Source organism: Entelurus aequoreus, linkage group LG08 (genome assembly GCF_033978785.1).
Source record: "Entelurus aequoreus isolate RoL-2023_Sb linkage group LG08, RoL_Eaeq_v1.1, whole genome shotgun sequence".
Taxonomy (NCBI): domain Eukaryota; kingdom Metazoa; phylum Chordata; class Actinopteri; order Syngnathiformes; family Syngnathidae; genus Entelurus; species Entelurus aequoreus.
Window position 1 is genome coordinate 67,126,095 of NC_084738.1, and position 20,045 is coordinate 67,146,139.

Sequence of the window (20,045 nt, forward strand, 5' to 3'; positions counted from 1 at the left end):
AACAGCTAGCAAAAGTCAGCCAAACACACCACGTCACACCTTTTCTTCTTTGGTGCATTCTAAAGCATGAATAACAGCTAGCAAAAGTCAGCCAAACACCCCACGTCACACCTTTTCTTCTTTGGTGCATTCTAAAGCATGAATAACAGCTAGCAAAAGTCAGCCAAACACACCACGTCACACCTTGTCTTCTTTGGTGCATTCTAAAGCATGAATAACAGCTAGCAAAAGTCAGCCAAACACACCACATCACACCTTTTCTTCTTTGGTGCATTCTAAAGCATGAATAACAGCTAGCAAAAGTCAGCCAAACACCCCACGTCACACCTTTTCTTCTTTGGGGCATTCTAAAGCATGAATAACAGCTAGCAAAAGTCAGCCAAACACACCACGTCACACATTTTCTTCTTTGGTGCATTCTAAAGCATGAATAACAGCTGGCAAAAGTCAGCCAAACACCCCACGTCCCACCTTTTCTTCTTTGGTGCATTCTAAAGCATGAATAACAGCTGGCAAAAGTCAGCCAAACACGCCACGTCACACCTTTTCTTCTTTGGTGCATTCTAAAGCATGAATAACAGCTAGCAAAAGTCAGCCAAACACACCACGTCCCACCTTTTCTTCTTTGGTGCATTCTAAAGCATGAATAACAGCTAGCAAAAGTCAGCCAAACACACCACGTCACACCTTTTCTTCTTTGGTGCATTCTAAAGCATGAATAACAGCTAGCAAAAGTCAGCCAAACACACCACGTCCCACCTTTTCTTCTTTGGTGCATTCTAAAGCATGAATAACAGCTAGCAAAAGTCAGCCAAACACACCACGTCACACCTTTTCTTCTTCGGTGCGTTCTAAAGCATGAATAACAGCTGGCAAAAGTCAGCCAAACACCCCACGTCCCACCTTTTCTTCTTTGGTGCATTCTAAAGCATGAATAACAGCTAGCAAAAGTCAGCCAAACACACCACGTCACACCTTTTCTTCTTTGGTGCATTCTAAAGCATGAATAACAGCTAGCAAAAGTCAGCCAAACACACCACGTCACACCTTTTCTTCTTTGGTGCATTCTAAAGCATGAATAACAGCTAGCAAAAGTCAGCCAAACACACCACGTCACACCTTTTCTTCTTCGGTGCATTCTAAAGCATGAATAACAGCTAGCAAAAGTCAGCCAAACACACCACGTCACACCTTTTCTTCTTCGGTGCATTCTAAAGCATGAATAACAGCTAGCAAAAGTCAGCCAAACACACCACGCCACACCTTTTCTTCTTTGGTGCATTCTAAAGCATGAATAACAGCTAGCAAAAGTCAGCCAAACACCCCACGTCACACCTTTTATTCTTTGGTGAATTCTAAAGCATGAATAACAGCTAGCAAAAGTCAGCCAAACACACCACGTCACACCTTTCCTTCTTTTGTGCATTCTAAAGCATGAATAACAGCTAGCAAAAGTCAGCTAAACACACCACGTCACACGTTTCCTTCTTTTGTGCATTCTAAAGCATGAATAACAGCTAGCAAAAGTCAGCTAAACACACCATGTCACACGTTTCCTGGTTTTTGTGTATTCTAAAGCATGAATAACAGCTATCAAAAGTCAGCTAAACACACCACGGCACACGTTTTCTTCTTTTGTGCATTCTAAAGCATGAATAACAGCTATCAAAAATCAGCCAAACACACCACGTCACACCTTGTCTTCTTTGGTGCATTCTAAAGCATTAATAACAGCTAGCAAAAGTCAGCCAAACACACCACGTCACACATTTTCTTCTTTGGTGCATTCTAAAGCATGAATAACAGCTAGCAAAAGTCAGCCAAACACCCCACGTCACACCTTTTCTTCTTTGGTGCATTCTAAAGCATGAATAACAGCTAGCAAAAGTCAGCCAAACACACCACGTCACACCTTTTCTTCTTTGGTGCATTCTAAAGCATGAATAACAGCTAGCAAAAGTCAGCCAAACACACCACGTCACACCTTTTCTTCTTTGGTGCATTCTAAAGCATGAATAACAGCTAGCAAAAGTCAGCCAAACACACCACGTCCCACCTTTTCTTCTTTGGTGCATTCTAAAGCATGAATAACAGCTAGCAAAAGTCAGCCAAACACACCACGTCACACCTTTTCTTCTTTGGTGCATTCTAAAGCATGGATAACAGCTAGCAAAAGTCAGCCAAACAAACCACGTCACACCTTTCCTTCTTTTGTGCATTCTAAAGCATGAATAACAGCTAGCAAAAGTCAGCCAAACACACCTTTTCTTCTTTTGTGCATTCTAAAGCATGAATAAAAGCTAGCAAAAGTCAGCTAAACACACCACGTCACACGTTTTCGTCTTTGGTGCATTCTAAAGCATGAATAACAGCATAACAGCTAGCAAAAGTCAGCCAAACACACCACGTCACACCTTTTCTTCTTTGGTGCATTCTAAAGCATGAATAACAGCTAGCAAAAGTCAGCCAAACACACCACGTCACACATTTTCTTCTTTGGTGCATTCTAAAGCATGAATAACAGCTAGCAAAAGTCAGCCAAACACACCACGTCACACCTTGTCTTCTTTGGTGCATTCTAAAGCATGAATAACCATTAGCAAAAGTCAGCCAAACACCCCACGTCACACCTTTTCTTCTTTGGTGCATTCTAAAGCATGAATAACAGCTAGCAAAAGTCAGCCAAACACACCAGGACACACCTTTTCTTCTTTTGTGCATTCTAAAGCATGAATAACAGCTAGCAAAAGTCAGCTAAACACACCACGTCACACCTTTTCTTCTTTGGTGCATTCTAAAGCATGAATAACAGCATAACAGCTAGCAAAAGTCAGCCAAACACACCACGTCACACGTTTTCTTCTTTGGTGCATTCTAAAGCACGAATAACCACTAGCAAAAGTCAGCCAAACACACCACGTCACACGTTTTCTTCTTTTGTGCATTCTAAAGCATGATAAACAGCTAGCAAAAGTCAGCCAAACACACCAGGACACACCTTTTCTTCTTTTGTGCATTCTAAAGTATGAATAACAGCTAGCAAAAGTCAGCTAAACACACCACGTCACACCTTTTCTTCTTCGGTGCGTTCTAAAGCATGAATAACAGCTGGCAAAAGTCAGCCAAACACCCCACGTCCCACCTTTTCTTCTTTGGTGCATTCTAAAGCATGAATAACAGCTAGCAAAAGTCAGCCAAACACACCACGTCACACCTTTTCTTCTTTGGTGCATTCTAAAGCATGAATAACAGCTAGCAAAAGTCAGCCAAACACACCACGTCCCACCTTTTCTTCTTTGGTGCATTCTAAAGCATGAATAACAGCTAGCAAAAGTCAGCCAAACACACCACGTCACACCTTTTCTTCTTTGGTGCATTCTAAAGCATGAATAACAGCTAGCAAAAGTCAGCCAAACACACCACGTCCCACTTTTTCTTCTTTGGTGCATTCTAAAGCATGAATAACAGCTAGCAAAAGTCAGCCAAACACACCACGTCACACCTTTTCTTCTTCGGTGCGTTCTAAAGCATGAATAACAGCTGGCAAAAGTCAGCCAAACACCCCACGTCCCACCTTTTCTTCTTTGGTGCATTCTAAAGCATGAATAACAGCTAGCAAAAGTCAGCCAAACACACCACGTCACACCTTTTCTTCTTTGGTGCATTCTAAAGCATGAATAACAGCTAGCAAAAGTCAGCCAAACACACCACGTCACACCTTTTCTTCTTTGGTGCATTCTAAAGCATGAATAACAGCTAGCAAAAGTCAGCCAAACACACCACGTCACACCTTTTCTTCTTCGGTGCATTCTAAAGCATGAATAACAGCTAGCAAAAGTCAGCCAAACACACCACGTCACACCTTTTCTTCTTCGGTGCATTCTAAAGCATGAATAACAGCTAGCAAAAGTCAGCCAAACACACCACGCCACACCTTTTCTTCTTTGGTGCATTCTAAAGCATGAATAACAGCTAGCAAAAGTCAGCCAAACACCCCACGTCACACCTTTTATTCTTTGGTGAATTCTAAAGCATGAATAACAGCTAGCAAAAGTCAGCCAAACACACCACGTCACACCTTTCCTTCTTTTGTGCATTCTAAAGCATGAATAACAGCTAGCAAAAGTCAGCTAAACACACCACGTCACACGTTTCCTTCTTTTGTGCATTCTAAAGCATGAATAACAGCTAGCAAAAGTCAGCTAAACACACCATGTCACACGTTTCCTGGTTTTTGTGTATTCTAAAGCATGAATAACAGCTATCAAAAGTCAGCTAAACACACCACGGCACACGTTTTCTTCTTTTGTGCATTCTAAAGCATGAATAACAGCTATCAAAAATCAGCCAAACACACCACGTCACACCTTGTCTTCTTTGGTGCATTCTAAAGCATTAATAACAGCTAGCAAAAGTCAGCCAAACACACCACGTCACACATTTTCTTCTTTGGTGCATTCTAAAGCATGAATAACAGCTAGCAAAAGTCAGCCAAACACCCCACGTCACACCTTTTCTTCTTTGGTGCATTCTAAAGCATGAATAACAGCTAGCAAAAGTCAGCCAAACACACCACGTCACACCTTTTCTTCTTTTGTGCATTCTAAAGCATGAATAACAGCTAGCAAAAGTCAGCTAAACACACCACGTCACACGTTTCCTTCTTTTGTGCATTCTAAAGCATGAATAACAGCTAGCAAAAGTCAGCTAAACACACCATGTCACACGTTTCCTGGTTTTTGTGTATTCTAAAGCATGAATAACAGCTATCAAAAGTCAGCTAAACACACCACGGCACACGTTTTCTTCTTTTGTGCATTCTAAAGCATGAATAACAGCTATCAAAAATCAGCTAAACACACCACGTCACACCTTTTCTTCTTTTGTGCATTCTAAAGCATGAATAACAGCTAGCAAAAGTCAGCTAAACACAACACGTCACACGCATTCTTCTTTTCTGCACTCTAAAGCATGAATAACAGCTAGCAAAAGTCAGCCAAACACACCACGTCACACGTTTTCTTCTTTTCTGCATTCTAAAGCATGAATAACAGCTAGCAAAAGTCAGCTAAACACCCCACGTTACATGAAGTATCCATTCACAATCCTTAAGTAAGACAGGAACATTCTCTTTTGTGCATTCTAAATCGTAATTAAAAGCTGGCAAAAGTCAGCTAAAAGTGGAAACAATGGTAGTCGGTCTATTCCATCTATAAAGTGCTCTAAAAAACCTCCATCAATGTTTTATATACACATTGTAAGTACATATGTCATGTAGTAACATTCATAATAACATGTAATATATACATGATGTAAGTATATATGTCATGTAGTAACATTCATAATAACATGTAATATATACACGATGTAAGTATATATGTCATGTAGTAACATTCATAATAACATGTAATATATACATGATGTAAGTATATATGTAGTATCTAGTAACATTCATAATAACATTTAATATATACATGATGTAAGTATATATGTCATGTAGTAACATTCATAATAACATGTAATATATACATGATGTAAGTATATATGTCATGTAGTAACATTCATAATAACATGTAATATATACATGATGTAAGTATATATGTCATGTAGTAACATTCATAATAACATGTAATATATACATGATGTAAGTATATATGTCATGTAGTAACATTCATAATAACAAGCATACGGCGGCTTCACAACGCTCACTTTCCCATAGACAACAACAACAACAAAACTACTAATCATGGCAGACTTCATGAGACAACAAAGACTACTTTGGGACAAATGATGATCCAGAAACGTCTATTTTTTAGCCTGAACATAAGGAGGACGATCTACAAGTTTTAAGAACCATCATGTAGCATTATTGCTAAGCGCTAACTACAAACATAATAACACTATCACTTACTGTACAATGTCTGCTCTCACTGGGATAAAGACTGATGGGATGGTTGTATCTTCCACTTTACATGAAGGGTTAAAAAAACGAGAGGCTTTTTTCGGGTCTTTCTTGCCGTCTCCGGGTCTAAATTGGTTGTCAAAATGGACCAACTTGTGGGTTCATGTCCACTACCTTCTACTATCCAGGTGTGAGGCATGATTTATCATCCAGGATTAACTTTCACCAACTCAGAGGCCATGCAGCGGCTCATTATGTCAATATAGCATCACAAGCTAGTTAGCGTTAGCGCTCACAAGAACAATACCGCTAACACTTGGCTAATATTCAGGCCCTGACATGTAAATGAAGCATAGTCGGCGCTTTTTTGATGAGGTCTTCATGGTGGGGATAGCGTACGCTCTTTAGCTGCCTCTTGCTTGCCATACTTTTTGCCTTAGAATGCAGTAAAAACAAATAAGGGCTGTGAATGACAGGCAAAAAGCCTAAAAAAAAGATTGTTGTGTTTTTACTCCCTGGTAGATCGACCTGCAATAATAAACGTGTTGGCGTGGGGGCGGGGCCACTCACCTGTCCTTTGCGCGTCTCGCAGTTGTGCAGGTAGCTCAGGTGGTAGATCTTCAGGTTCAAGGCGGCGATCTTCAGGTACTTTGAGAAGAGCTGCGAGAGTCCAGAGAAAATAATGTTGGCCATCTAGAAAAATGCTCATTTTCAAAACCAATATAATAAACCATTTTTTTTAAAACCTTCATGGCTCCCCTCAAGTCTGGTTCCGCGGACCCAAAAGGGTCTCAGTCATTAAAACATGCTAAAATAAAAAATAAGACACATTTATCAAATTCAGATCTATCTGTCGTTTTTTTTTTGTTGTTTTTATGATTTGTGCCTTTTTGTCAAAACACTTTTTTTATGGCAAAAAAAAAAAGTACAATATTTTATCCCCCAAAACATTTCGAAGTGGAATATTTGTAATTAATTCATAACAATGATTTTGATCCTTTTTCTTTTTTTTTCTTTTTTTTTTTTAGCAATGACAGTTTAAACAAATATTGGGGGATCCAAAAAATGTTTTGTTTTTAATAATTCTTAATCATTCCGAATAATTAATCATTCATAACAATAATGATTTGGATTCATTATTTCTGAGCAAAAAAAATACCACTGAATAAAAAATGTGATGTGACGTAATTTTAAGATTTAAATATGTCATCAATTCATAAGAACATTTATTTTCATTATTTATTTATTTTTTTTTTGGAGAAATTACAGTTTTAAATTAAAAAAAATCCACTAAAATGATTGGGGTATCCAAAAAATTTAAATTTTTTTAAATGTATTTATTTTATTTTTTTACTTGCAACGCTTAAGTGTGTAGATCAAATTCAGATCAATCTGTCGATTAAAAGTTGTTTCAATCAATCATTCACTTTTTCATGTTTTTGTTTGGTGTCTTTTTTATCATAGAAAACTTTTTTTTTATGGCAAAAACACCAAAATGTGCAATATTCACCCTCAAAATAAATTTCAAAGTGTAATATTTGATGTGAAGTACTTAAAAGTTTTTTTTGTTTTTAATACTTCTTAATAATGCCTAATAATTAATCATTCATAACAATAATGATTTTCAATCATTATTTTTGAGCAATGACAGTTTTTAAAAAATCCCACTAAATAAAAAATGTGATGTGAAGTAATTTTAAGATTGAAATGTGTCATCAATTCATAACAACATTTATTTGCATTCATTTTATTTATTTTTTTGAGAAATGAAATTATTGGGGTATCCAAAAAATTATAAGTTCTTATTTTTAATTTTTTACTTGCAACACTTAAATGTGTAGATCAAATTCAGATGAAATTCAAATAAATCTGTCGATTAAAAGTTGTTTCACTTTTTCATGTTTCATGTTTTGTGTCTTTTTTAATCATAGAAAACTTTGTTTTTTATGGCAAAAACACAAAATGTGCAATATTTACTTTTTTTTTATTTTAGCAATGACAGTTTTAAAAAAAATCACACTAAATAAAAATAATAATTTAAAGTGTAATATTTAAATTAAATATGTCAATAATTGATAACAAAATTGATTTTGATGCAATATTATTTTTTTGAGCAATGACAAAAAATAAAATAAAGTGTAATATTTGATGTGAAGTAATTAAATATGTCAATAATTCATAACATTGATTTTGATTCTTTTTTTTTTTTTTGAGCAATGACAGTTTGAAAAAAAAACACTACATAAAAAAAGTAATTTAAAGTGTAATATTTAAATTAAATATGTCAATAATTAATAACATTGATTGTGATGCATTATTATTTTGGAGCACTGACAGTTCTAAAGAGAAAAAACAGCCTGCATGGCATCTTTGTGTTATTAAAAATCAACTTTTTCTTTACACTTTTCTCCTTCTTCAAATAGTCTTTTTAGAACGTGTCAGGGCCGTCACAAACTGAGCTCAGGCCACAATTTGGGGGGGCGCACCTTGCCCCCCCCCCCTGGTCTATACGTACGTCCTCGTCCTCGGGGGTGAAGTGGGGGGCGGTGGTCTTGTTGAGCGCCATGACCACGGCCACCAGGTCTTTGCCGTTGAGGATGGGCGTGGCCAGAAGGCTGCTGGTCTGGTAGTCGGTCAGCTGGTCCACAAAGGAGCTGAAGTACTGGTTCTGAAAGGCCCAGTTTGTATGTGAGACACCTTGGACTGTAGCAACATTGTGTCAGTTTGTGGAATAAAACTTTAGTTAAGTTGTACATTAATGCTGACTCAATAACTAGCAGGGGACAACTAATCCACTCCTGAGAATAACTCATAACTAGCAGGGGGCAACTAATCCACTGCTGAGAATAACTTGATTATGTCTGACAGGAGGACTTAAAACCTCACTTGGTCAAGTAAAGTAATTAACCTGTTGTTAGCTAGTGTAGCATTAACCTGCTCTTAGCTAGTCCTGGCCTCACATAACACACCTGGTCCACATAACACACCTGGTCCCACTTAACACACCTGGTCCCACATAACACACCTGGTCCCACATAACACACCTGGTCAACATAACACACCTGGTCGCACGTAACACACCTGGTCCCACCTAACACACCTGGTCCCACATAACACACCTGGTCAACATAACACACCTGGTCCCACGTAACACACCTGGTCCCACCTAACACACCTGGTCCCACTTAACACACCTGGTCCCACATAACACACCTGGTCCCACCTAACACACCTGGTCCCACGTAACACACCTGGTCCCACCTAACACACCTGGTCCCACCTAACACACCTGGTCCCACTTAACACACCTGGTCCCACATAACACACCTGGTCCCACATAACACACCTGGTCAACATAACACACCTGGTCGCACGTAACACACCTGGTCCCACCTAACACACCTGGTCCCACATAACACACCTGGTCAACATAACACACCTGGTCCCACGTAACACACCTGGTCCCACCTAACACACCTGGTCCCACTTAACACACCTGGTCCCACATAACACACCTGGTCCCACCTAACACACCTGGTCCCACGTAACACACCTGGTCCCACCTAACACACCTGGTCCCACTTAACACACCTGGTCCCACATAACACACCTGGTCCCACCTAACACACCTGGTCCCACCTAACACACCTGGTCCCACGTAACACACCTGGTCCCACCTAACACACCTGGTCCCACTTAACACACCTGGTCCCACATAACACACCTGGTCCCACCTAACACACCTGGTCCCACCTAACACACCTGGTCCCACGTAACACAACTGGTCCCACCTAACACACCTGGTCCCACTTAACACACCTGGTCCCACATAACACACCTGGTCCCACGTAACACACCTGGTCCCACCTAACACACCTGGTCCCACTTAACACACCTGGTCCCACTTAACACACCTGTCCCACATAACACACCTGGTCCCACCTAACACACCTGGTCCCACATAACACACCTGGTCCCACTTAACACACCTGGTCCCACTTAACACACCTGGTCCACATAACACACCTGGTCCCACTTAACACACCTGGTCCACATAACACACCTGGTCCCACTTAACACACCTGGTCCCACATAACACACCTGGTCCACATAACACACCTGGTCCCACATAACACACCTGGTCTACGTAACACACCTGGTCCCACATAACACACCTGGTCCCACTTAACACACCTGGTCCACATAGCACACCTGGTCCCACGTAACACACCTGGTCCCACTTAACACACCTGGTGCCACATAACACACCTGGTCCCGCATAACACACCTGGTCCCACATAACACACCTGGTCCCACGTAACACACCTGGTCCACATAGCACACCTGGTCCCACGTAACACACCTGGTCCCACTTAACACACCTGGTCCCACATAACACACCTGGTCCAACATAACACACTTGGTCCCACATGGCACACCTGGTCCAACATAACACACCTGGTCTCACTTAACACACCTGGTCCCACATAACACACATTTAACACACCTGGTCCCACATAACACACCTGGTCCCACTTAACACACCTGGTCCACATAGCACACCTGGTCCCACGTAACACACCTGGTCCCACTTAACACACCTGGTGCCACATAACACACCTGGTCCCGCATAACACACCTGGTCCCACATAACACACCTGGTCCCACGTAACACACCTGGTCCACATAGCACACCTGGTCCCACGTAACACACCTGGTCCCACTTAACACACCTGGTCCCACATAACACACCTGGTCCCACATAACACACCTGGTCCAACATAACACACTTGGTCCCACATGGCACACCTGGTCCAACATAACACACCTGGTCTCACTTAACACACCTGGTCCCACATAACACACATTTAACACACCTGGTCCACATAACACACCTGGTCCCACATAACACACCAGGTCTCACTTAACACACCTGGTCCCACGTAACACACCTGGTGCACATAACACACCTGATCCACAAAACACACCTGGTCCCTCATAACACACCTGTAACACACCTGGTCCACATAACACACCTGGTCCCACATAACACACATTTAACACACCTGGTCCACATAACACACCTGGTCCCACATAACACACCTGGTCCCACGTAACACACATTTAACACACCTGGTCCACATAACACACCTGGTCCCACATAACACACCTGGTCCCACGTAACACACCTGGTCTCACTTAACACACCTGGTCCCACGTAACACACCTGGTCCACATAACACACCTGGTCTCACTTAACCATACTTGCCAACCCTCCCGTTTTTAGCGGGAGAATCCCGGTATTCAGCGCCTCTCCCGACAACCTCCCAGCAGAGATTTTCTCCCGACAAACTCCCGGTATTCAGCCGGAGCTGGAGGCCACGCCCCCTCCAGCTCAATGCGGACCTGAGACTGAGTGGGGACAGCCTGTTCTCACGCAATATAAACAGCTTGTCCAACGAATTCAAACGAATGGAAACAAGAATTTCAGTTCATCCAGGACAGTTCGAAGGGGAAGGTGTATGTTGCCTGTAAATATGTAAAACAGACTTCTCCATTGAACACGGTGGCCGAAATGATATACTCATCATGAACGGAGAAGTTAAACAGGACAATACTGCCATCTAATGGTTAGCCACCGGAACACTGAAATTCAAGTATTTATTTTATGTAAATAAAATATATATATATATATATATATATATATATATATATATATATATATATATATATATATATATATATATATATATATATATATATATATACATATATACTGTATATAGCTAGAATTCACTGAAAGTCAAGTATTTCATACATATATATATATATATATATATATATATATATATATATATATATATATATATATATATATATATATATATATATATATATATATATATATGAAATACTCGAGTTGGTGAATTCTAGCTGTAAATAAGTTAGAGTTAGACAATAAATAAATAAGTTAGGAGTTAGACAAGATGGCGGCGCTTCACGGCGGCAGCTTCTTGCATGCGCTCTTGGAAGTGTAGACCGATTTGGCAAAAATACCCGTCAATTCAGTCAATTTCATGGCTTGCTCACAGCGTGTTCACTCCGTGATCACTTACGACCGACTTACGATTCTGGATGTGGAGAGATCGGGCCATTTTGGGCTGAAAGATGCGTGTACGGTGGACCTACTCGCTAGCTTGGGAATTCTTCGCGAGCTACATCCAGCAGTGGCCTTTGAAGCAGCGGCGTCCACTACCAGCGGGGACCGTCAACGAATGAGACGTAAGCGGTGCGCTCGGAAGCAGAAGCGGGGATGTCGGGCGGGGCTAACAACAAAGCTAAAGGCGTTGTTGTTAGCGGGGCTAACGAAAAAGCTAAAAGCTAATCCTCAAAGAAGCGCTAATAAGGAGTCTGTTAAGCTAGAACTAGCCAGTGCCAGGCTGGATAATCCCTGCACACATAGCAATTCTCTTAGAATAATATACAACTCACATAATGTTTTTTCTGCATCAGAGGTGGACATGCATTTTACTGAGGTGGCAAACAATCTAAAAATTCCTGTCATATCAATTCCTAGATATGGTCCAAATTATTTAAAGTGCACTACGCATAATAAACGTAACATTATTGATATTGCTACTACGGATACTTTCAACAAAAACTCCTCAAAACAGCCCACTACCTATAATATGGGCTTTTTAAACATAAGATCATTGTCTTCCAAAACGTTATTAGCTAATGAAGTCATTAGAGACAACAATCTTGATGTCGTTGGTCTAGCCGAGACCTGGCTCAAACCAGACGAATTTTTTGCGCTGGGTGAGGCGTCTCCTCCTGGCTATACGGGAACGCATATTGCCCGTCCCATTAAAAGGGGTGGGGGTGTTGCACTAATATACAACAAAAACTTTAGCCTTACCTCGGACCTAAATAATAAATATAACTCGTTTGAGGTGCTTACTATGAGGTTTGTCACACCGCTGCCTCTGCACCTGGCTGTCATCTACCGCCCCCCAGGGCCCTATTCGGACTTTATCAATTAATTTTCAGAGTTCGTTGCTGATCTAGTGACGCACGCCGACAATATAATCATAATGGGAGACTTTAACATCCATATGAATACCCCATCGGACCCTCCATGCGTGGCGCTCCAGACTATAATTGATAGCTGTGGTCTTACACAAATAATAAATGAACCCACGCATCGCAACGGTAATACGATAGATCTAGTGCTTGTCAGGGGTGTCACCACCTCCAAAGTTACGATACTCCCGTACACTAAAGTAATGTCCGATCATTACCTTATAAAATTCGAAGTTCTGACTCATTGTCAACAAACTAATAATAATAATAATAACTAATATAGCAGCCGCAACATTAATGCTGCCACAACGACGACTCTTACTGACCTACTGCCTTCGGTAATGGCACCATTCCCAAATTATGTGGGCTCTATTGATAACCTCACTAACAACTTTAACGACGCCCTGCGCGACACCATTGATAGTGTAGCACCGCTAAAGCTAAAAAGGGCCCCTAAAAGGCGTACCCCATGGTTTACAGAAGAAACTAAAGCCCAGAAATTATCATGTAAAAAGCTGGAACGCAAATGGCGTGCGACTAAACTTGAGGTTTTCCATCAAGCATGGAGTGATATTTTAATAACTTATAAACGCATGCTTACCTCAGCTAAAGCTAAATATTACTCAAATCTCATCCACCTCAACAAAAATTATCCTAAATTTTTGTTTAGTACAGTAGCATCGCTAACCCAACAAGGGACTCCTCCCAGTAGCTCCACCCACTCAGCAAATGACTTTATGAATTTCTTTAATAAGAAAATTGAAGTCATTAGAAAAGAGATTAAAGACAATGCATCTCAGCTACAACTGGGTTCTATTAACACAAATACGACTGTATATACGACGGACATTGCCCTCCAAAATAGTTTCTCTCTCTTTGATGAAATAACATTGGAGGAATTGTTAAAATGTGTAAATGGGACAAAACAAACAACATGTTTACTTGACCCAATTCCTGGGATACTTATCAAGGAGCTTTTTGTATTACTAGGTCCATCAGTGTTAAATATTATAAACTTATCACTTTCCTCTGGCACTGTTCCCCTAGCATTCAAAAAAGCGGTTATTCATCCTCTACTCAAAAGACCTAACCTCGATCCTGATCTCCTGGTAAACTACCGGCCGGTGTCCCACCTTCCGTTTATCTCGAAAATCCTCGAAAAAATTGTCGCACAGCAGCTAAATGAACACTTAGTGACTAACAATCTCTGTGAACCTTTTCAATCCGGTTTCAGGGCAAATCACTCTACGGAGACAGCCCTCGCAAAAATGACTAATGATCTATTGCTAACGATGGATTCTGATGCGTCATCTATGTTGCTGCTTCTTGATCTTAGCGCCGCTTTCGATACTGTTGATCATAATATTTTATTAGAGCGTATCAAAACACGTATTGGGATGTCAGACTTAGCCTTGTCTTGGTTTAACTCTTATCTTACTGACAGGATGCAGTGCGTCTCCCATAACAATGTGACCTCGGACTATGTCAAGGTAACGTGCGGAGTTCCCCAGGGTTCGGTTCTTGGCCCTGCACTCTTTAGTATTTACATGCTGCCGCTAGGTGACATCATACGCAAATACGGTGTTAGCTTTCACTGTTATGCTGATGACACCCAACTCTACATGCCCCTAAAGCTGACCAACACGCCGGATTGTAGTCAGCTGGAGGCGTGTCTTAATGAAATTAAACAATGGATGTCCGCTAACTTTTTGCAACTCAACGCTAAGAAAACGGAAATGCTGATTATCGGTCCTGCTCAACACCGACATCTATTTAATAATACCACCTTAACATTGGAATGCCCTCCCGGTAAAAGTTAGAGATGCTACCTCAGTAGAAGCATTTAAGTCTCATCTTAAAACTCATTTGTATACTCTAGCCTTTAAATAGACTCCCTTTTTAGACCAGTTGATCTGCCGTTTCTTTTCTTTTCTTTTCTACTCTGCTCCCAACCCTGGGTGGACCGCTAGCCTGTTCATCGGATGGGGACATCTCTACGCTGCTGACCCGTCTCCGCTCGGGATGGTTCCTGCTGGCCCCACCATGGACTGGACTTTCGCTGATGTGTTGGACTTTCACAATATTATGTCAGACCCACTCGACATCCATTGCTTTCGGTCTCCCCTAGAGGGGGTGGGGGGTTACCCACATATGCGGTCCTCTCCAAGGTTTCTCATAGTCATTCACATTGACGTCCCACTGGGGTGAGTTTTCCTTGCCCGTATGTGGGCTCTGTACCGAGGATGTCGTTGTGACTTGTACAGCCCTTTGAGACACTTGTGATTTAGGGCTATATAAATAAACATTGATTGATTGATTAATTGAATAACCACGCCCCCAACCCCGACCAAGCCTCCCCCCACCCCCTGTCCCCCACCTCCCGATATTGGAGGTCTCAAGGTTGGCAAGTATGCACTTAACACACCTGGTCCCACATAACACACCTGGTCCACATAACACACCTGGTCCACATAACACATCTGGTCCCACATAACACACCTGGTCCACATAACACACCTGGTCTCACTTAACACACCTGGTCCCACATAACACACCTGGTCCACATAACACACCTGGTCCCACATAACACACCTGGTCCACATAACACACCTGGTCCCACATAACACACCTGGTCCCACGTAACACACCTGGTCTCACTTAACACACCTGGTCCCACATAACACACCTGGTCCACATAACACACCTGGTCCACATAACACACCTGGTCCCACGTAACACACCTGGTCTCACTTAACACACCTGGTCCACATAACACACCTGGTCTCACTTAACACACCTGGTCCCACATAACACACCTGGTCCACATAACACACCTGGTCCCACATAACACACCTGGTCCCACATAACACACCTGGTCCACATGAACTTTGTGGTCTTTATAAATCCACCACACATCATTTAAAATCACACCTGTACAAATCCACCACAAAGCATGATGGGTAATTTTCAAACATTCTCCACACTTCTCCGTGTTTGTCGTCATTTTATCATGGCCCTCCAAGTCATTTTATGTGGTCCACCGTTACCTTTTATAGTGGCCCTAACATCATTTTAATCTTACACATTTTACAGTGGACTATCGCTTAATTTTAAAGTGGTGCACCACTTAATTTTATCATGGCCTGTTCCATACTTCTAAATTGGCCCTTCACATCACTTTATGTGATCTTCCACTTCATTTTAAGTTGGCCTGCCATTACATTTTACTGTGGCCCACCACTGAAGTTTATCGTGGACTGCCACTATAATTTTAAAGTGGCCCGTCCGATACTTCTAATGTGTGCCGCAATGTCATTTAAGTGGTCCACCACTTCATTTTAAAATGGCCCATCCTATATTTCTAAATTGGCCCTTCACATCATTTTATGTGGTCTGCCAAAACAATTTATCATGGCCCACCACATCATTTTATAGTAGACCGCCACTTCATTTTAATGTGGCCCGTCCTATACTTCTAAATTGGCCCTTCACATCATTTCATGTGGTTCGCCAAGTAATTTTATATTGGCCCTCCACATCATTTTATAGTAGATTGCCACTACATTTCACGTGGCCCGTCCTAAACTTCTAATGTCATTTCACGTGGTCTGCCACTTCATTTTGATTTGGCCCGCCACTTAATTTTACTGTGGCCCACCACATAATTTTAGCGTGGACTGCCACAATAATTTAAAAGTCATCCATCCTATACTTCTAATGATGTCATTGTATGTGGTCCGTTACTTCATTTTTTAAGTGGCTGGTCCATACTTCTAAATTGGCCCTTAACATCATTTTATGTGGTCTGCCAAATCATTTTATATTGGCCCACCACGCCATTTTACAGTAGACCACCACATCATGTTACATGGCCTGTCCTACACTTCTAATGTGTCCTGCCATGTAATTTTATGTGGTCCGCCACATCAGTTTACAGTGGCCCTGCTAAAATAATTTCAAAGTGGCACGTCCTTTACTTCTAATGTGTCCCACAATGTCATTTTTATGTGGCCCGCCAAATCATGTTGTAGTGGCCCACTAGGTCATTTTATAGTATACGGCCTCTTCATTTTATGTGGCCCATCCTATACTTCTAATCTGTCCTGCCATAATATTTCATGTGGCCTACCATTTTACTATGACCCACCACATCATTTTAAAGTCGCTTGACAAATACTTCTGTGTTCCACCATGTCATTTTATGTGGTCCACCACTTAATTTTACTGTGGCCCATCACATAATGGTATCGTGGACTGCTACAATAATTTTAAAGTGGCACGTCCTTTACTTCTAATGTGTCCCGCAATGTCATTTTTAAGTGGTCCGCCAAATAATTTTGTAGTGGCCCACAAGGTCATTTTATAGAATACGGCCTCTTCATTTTACGTGGCCCATCCTATACTTCTAATCTGTCCTGCCATAATATTTCATGTGGCCAGCCATTTTACTATGACCCACCACATCATTTTAATGTGGCTTGTGGTATACTCCTGTGTTCCACCATATCATTTTATGTGGTCCACCACTTCATTTTACTGTGGCCCATCACATAATGGTATCGTGGACTGCTATAATAATTTTAAAGTGGCACGTCCTTTACTTCTAATGTGTCCCGCAATGTCATTTTTAAGTGGTCCGCCAAATAATTTTATAGTGGCCCCCTAGGTCATTTTACGGTAGACTGCCACTTCATTTTATGTGGGCCATCCTATACTTTTAGTTTGTCCTTCCATAATATTTCATTTGGCCAGCCATTTTACTGTGGCCCATCACATAATGTTATTGTGGACTGCCACAATAATTTTAAAGGGCACATCCTATCATTTTAATGTGTCCGACGATGTCATTTTTACGTGGTCCGCCAAGTCATTTTATAGTAGACCATCAGGTCATTTTATAGTAGACTGCCACTACATTTTAAGTGGCCCACCCTATATTTATAATGTCATTTCATGTGGTCTGCCACATCATTTTAAGTGGGCCTCGCATTTCATTGTATTGGCGCCCACCACATAATTTTAGCGTGGACTGCCACAATAATTTAAATTTGGAGCGTCTTATACTTCTAATGTGTCCCGGGATGTCATTTTATGTGGTCCGCCACTTCATTTTAAAATCGGCCCGTCCCATACTTTAAATTGGCCCTTCACATCATTTTATGTGGTCTGCCAAGTCATTTTTTAGTGGCCCACAACATCAGTTTACAGTAGACTGCCACTATTTTTCAACATGGCCCGTCCCATACATCTAAATTGGCCCTTCACATCATTTTATGTGGTTCGCCACATCATTTTATAGTGGCCCACCACATCATTTTATAGTAGACCGCCTCCAGATTTTATGTGGCCTGTCCTTTACTTCTAATGTAATTTCACGTGGTCTGCCACATCATTTTAATTTGGACCTACCCATCATTTTAAATTGACCTGCCACATCATTTTACTGTGGCCCGCCACATAATTTTTCTGTGGACTGCCACAACAATTTTAATTTGGCCTGTTGTATACTTCTAATGTGTTCCGCCATGTCATTTTATGTGGTCTGCCACTTAATTTTACTGTGGCCTTACCCATCATTTTAAAATGGCCCTGCCACATTTCTTTATGTGGTCGGCCACATCATTAACTTGGCCAGATACATTTTTTTTATTGTGGCCCGCCAAATCATTTTCAGGCTTGTATGTGGCCTATCTGTACAAATGAGTGTGACCCTGGAAGTAGAATTGTACTGCAAAGTATGCAAGAGGACTAAACTTGGTGTGAGATTTGTCTCCACCTGCACCTGTGTTCCCAGCCCTACTAGGAGTTGCTGTGACTTGATTTGAGTGGCGAAGAAGAGCCGAAGTCCCGCGCCTCTTACCTCCTTGACGTCCTTGACGTTGACAGTCTTCTTGGTCTGGGCCACGTGGCCGACGATCCCCAGGTCCAGCGGGTAGACCACCTCGGAATCGGGCGGCACCACGCAGTCGTCCAGCCGGGCCCGGGTGTCCACGTTGAAGAGCCGGGTGGCCAGCTCGCCCACGCCGTTCCTCTGCCGGTACATAAACAGGCTGCAGCGGTCGGCGTGGATCAGGGCGCTGATCCTCTTCAGGATCTTGAAGACCACTTTCTCCATGTTGATGTTCTCCTGCATGTCGGTGATCAGGTCGTACATGATCCGGCTCTCCTCCACCTGGAAAAAGGCCGACACGTCTTCCAGAATCCACCCTAGAGTCTTATGTGTTCATGCGTACCTGGCTGAGCTCCTGGAAGCGGCTGAAGTCCACCTGTTTGTCCGGGAGTGCCGACACCTGCGCCATGGAGCTTTGGTTCATCTTCCTGGCAAAGTACTCTTTGGCAAAAGCCGGGTTCCCTTTGAGGAACCGTTCCACGTCCTCCTTCTGCACTCCCATGGCTCCCTCGGTCTCCTCTTCACCCGGATGACGGCAGAGCTCCGGCCTCGACTCTGCTCTCTGCGTTCCAAAGTCTCACCGCGCAAAAACAAGGCAAGCGCAGACTAGAAAGGCTCCCACGGTCTCCAGTTGAGGTGTACCGAGGTACAAAGACCGCGAGTGAGGCAGACAATCCCTCTGCCCTCGAGCAGATAGAGCTGAAGGTTAGCCGGGATCTGCCGAGTCAGGTGATCATCTCCCAGTCGGCAGGTGATCCTCAGAGCCACAGCCCACACTTTTCATCCCGTTGGAACCGTTCCAGTTTTCGGTTTCCACCGGGAATAGGAAAATATCCCAGATTACCCAGAATTCACCGTATTCCAGGACATTTTGACAACTGGAACTGAACGGGCTCATGTTCAACTCCCACATTTCTCACTCCGTTCCAAACCGTTCCACACACCCGGCTCACCTTGGACCATCAAACTAGCATTGGAACAATCCAGAAATTCCAGGAATTCCCAGATTTCACGGTTTTCCAGGACATTTTGACAACTGTTCATCTCCTACATTTCTCACCCTGTTCCAAACCATTCCACCATCCACACACCCGGCGCACCTTGGACCATCAAACTAGCATTGAAACCATCCAGAATTCCCGGGTGTCCAAAGCCCTATGGTCCCCTCTT

General features: G+C 42.1%; 1 protein-coding gene across 3 annotated transcripts in view; it reads right to left on the reverse strand.

Moving 5' to 3' along the window:
* Positions 1-19,588, reverse strand: part of pde6b (phosphodiesterase 6B, cGMP-specific, rod, beta) — a 42,215-nt gene extending 22,627 nt beyond the window's left edge. Inside the window, exons 1-4 of one of the 3 annotated variants that reach the window (XM_062057128.1) lie at positions 19,219-19,588; positions 18,846-19,157; positions 8,418-8,570; positions 6,473-6,562 (exon numbers count right to left, since the gene is read on the reverse strand). In XM_062057128.1, coding sequence (XP_061913112.1) covers positions 6,473-6,562; positions 8,418-8,570; positions 18,846-19,157; positions 19,219-19,377 — 714 coding nt within the window. In that variant the 5' untranslated portion in view covers positions 19,378-19,588. Of the gene's footprint in view, positions 1-6,472; positions 6,563-8,417; positions 8,571-8,810; positions 8,831-10,360; positions 10,378-18,845; positions 19,158-19,218 lie in introns of those variants that run through there. The other 2 variants (XM_062057130.1, XM_062057131.1) reach the window with 2 other exon arrangements.
* Between the last annotated feature and the right edge of the window lie 457 nt (positions 19,589-20,045).